Below are 12038 nucleotides of genomic sequence, written 5' to 3'. Positions count from 1 at the left end.
GATCCTCAACCCCTCCTAAGAATCATTAGTACTGGCGTAGGGGTCCTGCTCTGGATGCAGTTTGGTGGCAGTGGCCACAAAGAAGGATATTTCAGAGGAGATTTCCTCAGTCCATCCTCTGAATAGAGAGTCTCTAGTATTGGAATGTTTATGGAAGCATGACTATACCTCAGCCATGTTCACACTGAGGGCAACTGACTGTCTAGCTCACTTGACCATGGGACATTGCGTCAGAAGTGTCAAGAGTGGTTAAGATGCAGAAGACTCTGAAAACTCTGCTTTCCACCCTCCAATTCATTGCTAATATGTCCATACATCTGCTTTCCAGTACTGCTGATGGCATATCCTGGACAGCTGGTGCCAGCATTGCCATGCATGGATGGTGATAATGCTGATGGCATGTCCTGGAGAGCTAGTGCCAGTATTGCTACGAATGGATGATAATGTGTGACTTTGTGGACTGCTTTAAGGGATCTTTTATCTTCATCCAGTTTGATGGCTTATCACTTTTCAGGCCAAAAGTTAAGGACACTTCAACCAGGAGTGAGCAAGACAGAAAAATGCTGTTTGCCATTGGATTTCACTTGCTACCCCTCAAAGGACCTTCTCTCAGAACTAGAAAGGGGAAAGCATTTCATTTTTAGGAAATCACAGCAGTCCTTTCGAAATTGGTGGTGGGCAACTAAAATGGACATTGTCCTCATAGCAGGAGTTGGTCTGCAGAACCAGGGCTTCCATGAAGGTGTCTCTAGGAGACCCTTTCAGTGACCATGAAGGGTTAACAGCCATCTGCCCTGGAGGCATCTGGCTGTCAACTGGCTCTACACCTGCAAGCTCAAGAGACTATTACCTCGGACACATGGGTGTTGAGTAATATTCAGAGGCTATTCAATTCCAATTTTAAAAGTTCCAAGTGTAAATCCCAAATGGCTTCCAGGTATGCCACCCCATTAGAGGGAGAGCAGTCATCAGAATTCAGAAGCTGCTTAGCACATCAAGTCATTCAAGAGGTCCCACCTGAAGCTCTGGGATCTACACAAGGTATGTTTTGGATCCAAAGCAAAACAAAAACTTTAGGCTAGTCCCAGATTTGAGCAAGTTGAATCAGTTTATGAAGCAGAGCACGTTATTGGATGGTCCCGATGTAGTCCATTCTGCCTCTGTTGAGGAAGGCTTACACTCTCAAGAACTCTTACCATCATATAAAAGTTGCAACGTGGTCCAGGAGAGTTCTGCACTTCCAGATAGGGGCCAATCACTACCAATTTAGACTGCTACCCTGCGGATGTCTACCATGTGTATGGAAGTAGTAACAGCTTGGTTCAGGTTGCAGGGGTACCAGGTATTTTCTTGTCTGGGCGATTGGCTTCTAACTGCTCCCACAAGAGCCTCCCTTATCAGGGTCAATGACACCTTACTCAGCTGTGAAGTTCCCTAGGGATCACAGTCAACTATCAAAAGTCTAGTCTCCAACCTATTCAGACCCTAGAATTTATAGTTTGTCACTTGGACACAGTCTCCCAGATTGCAGAACTTACAGAGTGTCGAACTCTGTGTCGGGCAGGTTCTTTAGTTTCTTACAGAAAGCCTGCATCTTCTCATCTTCACAGACTCTTAGTTCCATATGGCGCCCACCATCTATTTAGTTCCTTTGGTCAGTTATCAAATGAGGGCAAGACAGTGGACTCTATCAATACAGTAGTCATATTTAACTCATCCAGTGAAATCTCCCATTCGTCTAACCAGTGTTTGTCAAGATAGGATCAAGTGGTGGTTGGAGTCGCCCTTGGTGTCCACTGGGAGACTGTTTATCACCCCCCCCCAGCCATGGTCATGACGAACAGTTCTCTTCTAGGGTGGGTGGGTGGGGAACATTTTGAAGGGAGGATTATCCAGGGGACCTACTCTACTACCGAGGCCAATCTGCACATTAATGTCTTGGAGATGAGGGTGGTCCTCTTTGTGTTGAAGACTTTTTAGGATGTTCTCCCCAAAGGGTCTGATTTCTGTCCAGACAGACAATAATATGTCAGTAGTCTGGTTCCCCATTCTTATCCCCTTTGTTTGGAGGCCTTGAGGGTATGACATTGGACTGTTTTGTCTCAGAGGTTTCTGATTGCAGCATGCATCCTGGATAAATCCAACATCTTTGCGGACAGTCTGAGCAGGAATATTCTCCTTCCTCATGAGTGGTCCCTGAATCCGAGGGTTGCAGCTTAGATTTTTCTGTGCTGGTGCACCTAATATTGTAACCTGTTTGAGTCCCTGTCCAACATCAAGTGCAGCAGCTACTGTGCCTTAGTTCCCCCAAAGGGACAGTCACCCAAGGATGCTCTACTGTATGCTTGAACGTGGGTCTTCTGTATGTGTAACTGCCAACCCTGTTAATAGTTTCTTCAGAAAGTGGCCCATTGCAGATTGACTTTAATCCTCATTACCCCCTTTTGGCCTCGCTAGGTGTGGTTCCCCATTTTTTTTTTTGGTTTCTGCTGAGGTACATTCCTTGGGTTCTAGATCACAGTCCGTCTCTGATTTCTTATCCAGTGGTCCTGGATCCTCCCAACCTTCAGATACTCAGGTTAACTGCATGGTTTCTCCAATTTCCTTGATGAATGATGGAGCGGGGGGGGGGCATTATGGCTAGAGTAGGTGGAGGCCAGCAGGCTGAAGTCTTTGGAAGTTGGCTGGCATCGGATCCAACAACTCACAGTTTGACCCAGATGGAAAGAGACAACACAGATCCATCATTATGGTGAGTTCATAGCTTTCTTTTATGTGCTACAGTTCACATTGTGTTGTACGTAAGTATTGGCTGCTTTGTTTTTTAAATCAATCTGCAATGTTTAATGCTAATTTAATTATGAATAATGTAATCTAGTGTGCCCTGAAATTTTGGAAAGTTATTGAACTGAAAAGTGCACTTATTCTTCAGAGGAACTCTATGTAAAAAATAATACAATATTTTGTTTCATTAAATTCTTACATTGACCTCTGATTGTGATTGCTGCTTCATTTTTGCTTTCCTTTTTGATGAGGTGATTGAACTGCACATAACTATAATGAAAGATAGCATGAAAGTACATTACTGTTGTCAGTTGATACACATTTTATTTTTGTGCATGGCATGTCAAGATTCACATAGAAACAAAAAGTGCTAACCAGATGTTTGACCTCGTACGAAAGAAGTTAAGCCATACGGAAGCATACCCTCACTTTATGTCTATCCTTCACCACTGTCTCCAAATGCCATGTAAGTAAATTTGCATTGTTTATTTCGAGTTTTAACACACATTTCCTATTTTTCAGTATTGCCAAGAGAAAGGTGTTAGGAATATTTTGTGATAGAATTATGAGTGAATCTTAATTTAAATGAACCTGGTAAAATGGAAATAAAAGAAAATGAAAGGGAATGTTATTGACAGTTATTGGATGAGTTGATGATGATTTGAGTGTTAGCTAAATATATAGTGTACATTTTTGCAGGTTTCTCTACACATGTCATGGTAATGTTATTTGATAAGACTTCTAATAGGTTTAATTTTTGCTTTAACCTTTTGCTTGCAAATAAGAAAATGTATAATGTGCAGAGTTATCTCTCAAATGAAAATATTGCCATATAGTTTCTAGAGTTTATTTCAAAATTCTTGGGGTTATGGCTAGGTATGTTCTGTCTGTTACTTCAGGTAAAATAAGTCGTGAAGCATCCTTACAAGTATATTGTGTGGTTTTGCTTGTTGCACATTTCCATTTGCATATTTTATAGGGAATTGCAGGATCTGTCAGTTTTTGCATTGTAATATGCCAGTACCTAAATGGGAGCTGCTGGGTAGGAGAAAAAAAGCGGCTTTGAAGAATCGTAAATGTAAACAGTATAAAAAGAGTCAATAAAGACAATAAATTTTGGAAAAAATTTAAAATTATGAAAGGAAAGTAATTGCATGTTGACCTGAGTTATACTTATGATCCAATATTGTCTGTTTCACCCATTCAGACCCATGGATTGTCAGATCTGATGGGATCTAAACTCTGCACCAATCTCAAAGCTTATCAGAGCCAGAGCACTTGAGTTCTTCCCTATGCATAATTCCCTAGGCTGTACCTCAAATCCCCAGGTCTTATTTACTGCTCTAACATTTCGGACATGTGGAGAATTCTCAGTTATTTAAGTTAGTTAATATTTTTTTGCACATATAGGTACACTCTTTTCCTACTGTGAGAGTTTTTAACTTACTACTCTTTCCCTTTTTTGTATTTGTGTGTATATGTGCATATATGTATATTTGTGTGTGTATATATATATATATATATATATATATATATATATATATATATACAGATACACATGTATTATATCTGTTTTTATGTGTATATATATATATATATATATATATATATATATATATATATACACACACACACACACACACACACACACACACACACACATATATATATATATATATATATATATATATATAAAATCATATATATTTTTAGCTATAGTTTAGCTTAGTGTTTTGGTAGAATAGTAAACCTGTTTTGTAGTTTTCTTAGGACGCGTTAAGGCCTTTACCTGCCTGATTTTTTTTACACGTAGTGTAAGGTTTATCATAATAGTGTTTTATTATAACAGTGTTTATAGTGCTCTGTTGTGTGTTAGTGTGTGTTAGAACTGTTAGCATTTCAAATATGTCAAAAAAGAGATGAAAGCGAACCAAAAAAACCACGAATAAACAACCAGAAGTTCGCTGGAAACTCCAAATAAGGGCTCGCAACACAAACAGTTGAAGTGATTTATTGAATAACGCTCACAAATTCATACGTTTTCGACACACTTCTTCTTCAGAATCTTACTGCTGTCATTCAAAATCGGCTCACTATCCCCCGTCCCAGTAACTGAGGGTTTTCGTGATGGGAAAAGACCAAACAGCATTCTTTGGTCACGTGATACGACCTCCAGACGAGAACGTCTGGAGGTCGTATCACGTGACTGGAGAACGCTGTTTGGTTTTTTCCCATCACAAAAACCCTCAGTTACTGGGACGGGGGATAGTGAGACGATTTTGAATGACAGCAGTAAGATTCTGAAGAAGTGTGTCAAAAACGTATGAATTTGTGAGCGTTATTCAATAAACTACTTCAACTGTTTGTGTTGCGAGCCCTTATTTGCAGTTTCCAGCGAACTTCTGGTTGTTTATTCGTAGCATTTCCAATATGTCAGAATTGACAGAATTCAAAAAATGCCCAAGAGTGCGGATGCACATTATGAGTTTATTGCCTCGGTGCCACTCCCCTAGACATAGTCAGTCAGTATCGTGCAGCCTTCAGTGCTTTACCCTCAGACCAGGGGGACAAATTAGTATTAAAGGGGTTCCTTCCAACATAGACAGGGGCTACCCCTTCACCATCCTGCCCTTAGAAGAAAGAAAAGATGAAGTCAAAAGTCCATAAAAAAGAAGATAGGAGAGAAAAGGAAAAGAACAAGTCTACATCAAAATCATCTAAGAGGAGGTCTCCAGATCTGACAACCTCTTTAGGTCTTGACCCTAAGGTACCCAGAAGATCAGATCTGATTGTCCCTCGGGCCCAATCTCCATCTGCTTAAACCAGTTACTCACTGGGACCTGTGATTTCCAGACTCTAATCTCCCATTCTTTAAGAATAAAGATATTCTCGATCTTCTTCAGTAGTATCATCCACTCTGTCGTTAAAAAGTCTTACAGAATTCGATCGCAACAGGATGATGGGGAAATTTCTGAAAAACCATCCTGGCACCATCTGCTGGGAAGGTACTGAGTGGCAACCATCTTACTCCTCCTGTACAAGAGTCTGCACCAATCCAAACTTTGGCTTCAGTTTTACTGGAATAAGTTGGAACCATAGCACCTTTATCTGCACCGGAGCTTCTTGCGTCTTCGACACAGACTGTATCCAGTCTCTTAACTCTGATACTGTTAGATGGAGTTCAGACTCAGTGTCAAACTCCAAGGGAGTGAGTCAGTGCCGAGTTACTCTGAGCTGTCTCATCCGTTTGGGCTTCAGCCCTAGGCAGCTCAGACCCCCTTCCAAATTGTCAACTATGGCTTCAAGATGATTGAGTGGATATTGCTTCCTGTCTGTGCACAGTCATGCTAGACTGTAATTACCTTTCATCAACAAGTTAACATCACCAAGGTTATTCCCTTTATCCTGAAAGGGGTTATTTCCATAGTTAATTTTCTTAGTATCTTTTTCAGACTAGTATGGATGAACTTGATCTGAGGATTTGAGGTACAGCCTAAGGAATTATGAGTAGGGGAAGAATCTGAGCTCTGGTTCCGATAAGCTTAGAGATTGACACCAAGGTCGGATCTGACAACTCATAGGTTTAAAGCAGACAGAAATCAAACAACATGGATCTAACATTGTGGTGAGTACATAACTTTTGTTTATGGACTCAAAATTTGCTCCACTTCAGAACTTGTTACATTAAGTGTAATCAGAGGTGAATCCACCTACAGTGGGGGGGGGGCTGTCTCCCCCCACCCATCATCCAGGTCTATAATTTTAGCTTTTTGTGTTAAATATTTCAGTGAAATGGTGCATCACTTAAGCATAATTTGATTACAGATACTTTGGAGAAATAAGTGGCAAGGCTGGAGTGCACACTTCATTCTAAGAAAGGCTTGTGTATGCGTGTGTGCGTGCCTAGTTGGGTTTTACCAAATAATGTAAAACAAAACCAAACAACAGAAAACCAAATTAAGTGAGGGTCTACGCCCCCCCCAACTATATATACTAACACCAGGATCACGCTACAGTGGGGAAAAGGACATACACCTTTGACTTGCCTTAGAGTAATATTACTCAGTGAAATTAGTTTTAGGTGAAATGAACTTTCAGTGAAATGAACTTTAGGTGATTTGGACTCGGTGAAATGGGTGCCAGTGAAATGGTATTTCAGTGAAGTGATACAAATCCATGTGTGCAGGCGCACATGTGCACCTTTTTTTAACAGAAAACCCAAGGGCTATTAAGTGCTAAGAGTTGACATTAGGTCTGTGTGTGTGGGGGGGGGGGGGGCGATATTGCTGTTAGAACTTGTATCAATTTTAAATTTAATGGGAGAAAGTAAAGAAAAGTGTTGTGATAGTGCAGTAAGTGATGGTACATATGGTATAAACATATCAGTTTTGTGCCATTTATGTTGGATTTTGCAACTTAAAAGTGGTCTTTCTTGTGTGTTCTGTACCCTTTGAAGCAGTGCTCAGTTCCTGATTTTTTTTTTTTCCTGGAAGAATTAATTAGCAAAGAATGTATAAAGCATGAGCTAATTTTTAGATGTGACATACAAGGAAATATAACAAAGATGAGTAGCTGAGTTACAAAGGTATATAGGCTTTGGATGACTGAAACCTGTAATGTTAACATTGGACTTCTTTCCCAGACAACTAAGGCTTTGATCAAAGCCTTGAATGCTGATGAAAAAGAGTAATAAATGTTAGACCACCTTGAAGTTGGAAACTTTTTTGTCACTCTGAATCATTGTCCCTCTGCATCATTAACAGTCTTAAGGTGAATGGCTCTCTGTAATGGAAGCGTCATGAAGGTACATCCATCTTTCATCCCCTTATGAAACCGTCACACTTTGTTCATGCCACACCCACTTTGGTTGCAGCACAGCATTCATTCCTGTATTGACAAATAATGGTCATGTGAACCCCTGGATCCCCAGCGATATCTTCTCAGTTATGCAGTTTGGATTTCTTCATAATGTACGTGTATTGGAAGGTTCTACCTTTTGTCACATTTTATGAAATTAAATTTTCACAATAATAACAGTAATTGGCTTTCTGCTGCTGTTATTGGCATACCATGGCTTTGAGAAGTGATTATACAAAGGTATGTAAAAGGAAATTATTAGCTTTTTGTTATCTTAGATTTGTCAAGTTAGGAAGCAGAGAGTTCAGAACTGCCTGCTGTTAACTTTTCATTTTTTCATATGCATATTTTCAGTACTAAGGAGATTTCTCTCTCTCTTTTTTTTTTTTAAACAAGTAAACGCAGTTAATGCAGTTCTGATGCATGATGCACTTTCACCTTGTGTCAACGGCCCCTTATAATCTGCATGAACAGCGTACTTTAACTTGGTCCAAATCGGCAGTTATATTTTGAAATATTGTTTCATTATTACTTGCTTTTTTGTTTTGATTGCATTTAATATCCATCGCACAAACAGATTGTGTTTATATTTTTCTTTGAAGAGAAATTGTATACATTGTTTACATTTGCATCAGTGGTCCGCTTTCTTTGTCTTCCTCTAATACTTTACTTTTTCCCCTAAAGCGTTCTCAGTTTTCCTATTTGATTTACATTGATTTTTGCCAAGGAGTGTTGCATTTTACCATTTGCTTGAATGTTTTATACATCAAGAGCATGGACTGAAGCTGCAAAGGCGGTGGTGTCTCCATATTCATAAAGGATATGCACAGCTCCAGAGTATTAGCCCAGCATAACGCTTCTGAGATACTTCAGGTACAACTAACATTGGGAAAGACCGTGATTCAGGTCGTAGCCTGCTGTAGGTCCCCAACCCTGTCCCATGACTCTCACTCCACGTTCCTAAACACCTTGGAAACTATTAGGGTCCAACTCAACACTCTCGTACTAGGTGACTTCAGCTACTTCTCCATCAACTGGGAAAACTACTTCTGCACCAAGACACTGTCCCAAAGCTTCCTGAACTTCATCAATTCCAATCCCCTGGACCAGCTCATTCTTACCCCGACTAAAGGAAGGAACATCCTTGACCTGGTTATTACTGACATGAGCAACCGGTGCTTTACACCAATAGTCAATTTCTCCCTGGTTACATCCGACCACAAACTAATCACCATGGCAATCCACATCTCACCCACACCTCCCACAAAGGTAACCACCATGAAAAACTTCTTCAAAGCTGACTTTGGGCTCCTGTAAACAGAGGTGGCTAACTTCACGGCACCCATGTTAATGGAAAATAGATGCACGACTGCTGAATCATACACCAATGCACTGTATGATCACGTAAATAAATGCATGGAACTAGCCGTACCCAACAGAAACAAGATGCTCTCCTCCAAAAAAGGAAAGCAATCTGGTGGCCCCCCTGCCATTAATAAACTCTACAACAGAAGGAAGAAACTGTTGCAGAAAAAAGGTGAAGTCCCAAGACTGGAAAAACTCCCTTATTAACCTTAACAAAATCTCTAAAGCCAGCTATGAAGGCAGAATTGTGGCAGACACTAAAAACAGCCACAAAGCCTTCTATAGTTATGTCAAGAATCTCCACAGTGATACCCAGGTTTGCTCTGAGTTACTGCATAATGATACTTCTATACTGAGCCAACTGATATTGCCAGCATACTGGCTGACAGATTCAGTGCCAGCTTTACTCCTGTCTTCTCCCCTAAAAGGCCAATACCGTAGGAATGCCAGGCACCCAGTATTACTGCAGCACAGGTTAAAGCTGCATTGTCTAAGGCCAAGAATACAGCTTCCATGGGACCTGACATTATCTCTGGATTTTTTTCTACATGGACTACAAAGTGAATTGGCACCACATCTGTGTGCCGTGTTTAGTCACAGCCTCACCTCAGGCTTTGTCCTTACCGAATGGCACACTGCTACAATCATCCCTTTCCATAAAGGGAGAGCAACTACAGACCCTGGGAATTATCGCCCCATTAGCCTGATGAATCTGATATGTAAGGCTGTGGAGTGCATCATCATGGACCTAATGAACAAGGATATAGGAACTCTCCAAACTCTAGATCCCACACAGTTTGGTTTTGTGAAAGGTAGATCATGCCTGCTCAACCTGATTAACTTTTTTTGAGTTGTCACCAGAGCTGTGGATGAGGGCAAGGCAGTTCATACAGCACACCTCAATCTGCCCAAGGCCTTTGAAACTATTCCCCACTCAGGAATTATTGATAAGCTCACCAAACTAGGCATCAACCCCTATATCACTAGGTGTGTTGGAAATTGGCTCACAGAACCCACAGTGTGAAAGTAGCGGACTCCAAGTCAGACTGCCGACCAGTCATGAGTGGAGTCCCACAGGGATCGGTCCTGGGTCCTCTCCTGCTTGGCATCTACTTCTCAGAAGTCCAGGCCAACATGGAGGGACACTGGCTAACAAAGTTCACAGACGACTGCAAGCTGGGAGCCATTATTAACTCCCCAAGTGATGTAGACATCCTACAGAAAGGCCTCACTGAGACCAATGACTGGTGCCGAAACCTTGGACTTAAGCTTAATGCCAATAAATGTGTAGTCCTCCCCTTTACCACTAATTACTACATCAGTGGGAGCCCACTGAACACAGAAGGTGTTATAAGAGATCTGGGGACACAGTTTGACAGCAACCTCTTCTCCATTGCCACTGTGGTCAGAAAGTCTTTCTATGTGGCACATCTCATTACCAAGGGTTTTGCATCCAGGAAGAAAGAAGTCATCATCTCTCTCTACTCTTCCCTCATTAGGCCACTCATCGAGTATAATGCCCCATTTGACATGTACCTCACTAGATACATGCAACAGCTGGAAACGCCACAAAACTACCTCAGGAAGAGGATCCTAAACCTTAAACACATGTCCTACATGGACAGACTCAAAAAAACTCCAGAGGCAATCTCTGCTTGACTTACAAAGCTATGTCTGACTCAGCTCTTTTTGAAATGCTACATCTAAAGAAATCCCAATCCCTCTGCACCACATTCTCCAGAGACCTCAACCTCATTGCCACAATCAACAGAACATGCTGGAGGTAGAGATTCATAACCCAGAGACTGCCCATGCTTTGGAATAGACTTCCCATACATGTCAAGAAGAGCACCTCACTGGCCCTCTTCAAGAGAAATCTTGATGAGTGGATGGGAAATAGAAAGTTCACCCCGGGATCACTCCAGTAGCTCTACTTGATAAAGGCACTGGGAATTAAGGTCGGGCAGCACGATGCAAGGGCACTTCTATGGGCTATGCTTGTAAAGGCTCCAGGGCCATTAGCTTAGTACACAACTATGAACCTGTGGTTTCTTAATGTCTCAACTAATTCTGACACTTCTTCAATTCTTGGTTTAATATCACTTTTCCACTTTTTCTTTGTGGCCTTCACTGCCATTAACATTACTAGTGAAGGAAAATCTGTTTGGGTTTATCACTGAACATGGACCGGAAGGAGGAATGAGGGCGTTGAAAGATCCTAATTTTGTTGCATAAAAATCAAAACCTTTGAAGTGTATCTGCAGTCGTTAAGTCAGCAGTCAAGACCACCACAGAGGAGTTTTTGGGTTTTTTTTTTTTATTGAGAGAGTTCATCACCTTGATTAGGTGCTTAGTCTTTAGCAGTAATGAAGGGTTCCAATGTAAAGACCAAGTGGAAGATTTGTTTAAGGATGTCAGGCAAGAGTATGTATGGTATACAGTAAAGCTCCAAAGTCCAGCATTTAGTCCTGTAGAGGAGGTTGTTAATTCCTTGTCTAGTGATAGGTGTGAGTTCAGTCAGAGTGCATCCTCCTAATACCTGTTTGGGTGAGAAAATAGATGTAGTACTATCTCACATTGCTTACTTATGGTAACGTGCGTCTGGTAAGGGAGGGGAAATTGAGATCTTAAGTTTTTGAAATGATTTTTAGCTCTGAACTTAGCATTTGAGGGGTTATATTCCATTGCTACATCCACCCATGAGTGGTGGTTGACACCCTATATCCATTTCTGATCATTTAGACTTACAAGCACCTGACAGAATGTTGAGTAGATGTACAAGACCAGGCTGCCAACAGTTAGTGCAGTGCTGCCAACAGGCTCTACACTTGTCTTTCAGTGCTTCATTTTGCCATCCCACCCCATATGTCCTTCCTTGTCCACACTTTTGGCTGGTGTCAAGCTCATAATAACTAGAGCAAGTGTCCTGTGTTGCCCCTGCACAGTTTTGTGAGAAAGGTGGCATAGCTGACCTTAGATGCTAGCCAAAAGTCACCTTATCTTTTTCTTTCCGAATCCTCAAAGTGCAGAAC

The 12038-nt window shown here is 41.2% G+C and overlaps 1 protein-coding gene across 4 annotated transcripts in view; it reads left to right on the top strand.

Moving 5' to 3' along the window:
* The window catches only part of DAAM1 (dishevelled associated activator of morphogenesis 1), a 3124549-nt gene that overhangs the window by 2289207 nt on the left and 823304 nt on the right, over positions 1-12038 (top strand). For all 4 annotated transcript variants that reach the window (XM_044074460.1, XM_044074457.1, XM_044074458.1 and 1 more), the window contains one exon: positions 3133-3250. In XM_044074460.1, coding sequence (XP_043930395.1) covers positions 3133-3250 — 118 coding nt within the window. The remainder of the gene's footprint in view (positions 1-3132; positions 3251-12038) is intronic.

Source organism: Protopterus annectens, chromosome 6.part0 (assembly GCF_019279795.1).
Source record: "Protopterus annectens isolate FY-2018-M chromosome 6.part0, PAN1.0, whole genome shotgun sequence".
Classification (NCBI taxonomy): domain Eukaryota; kingdom Metazoa; phylum Chordata; order Ceratodontiformes; family Protopteridae; genus Protopterus; species Protopterus annectens.
Note: the sequence above shows the minus strand (reverse complement) of the source record. Positions and strands in the feature narration are given on the sequence as shown.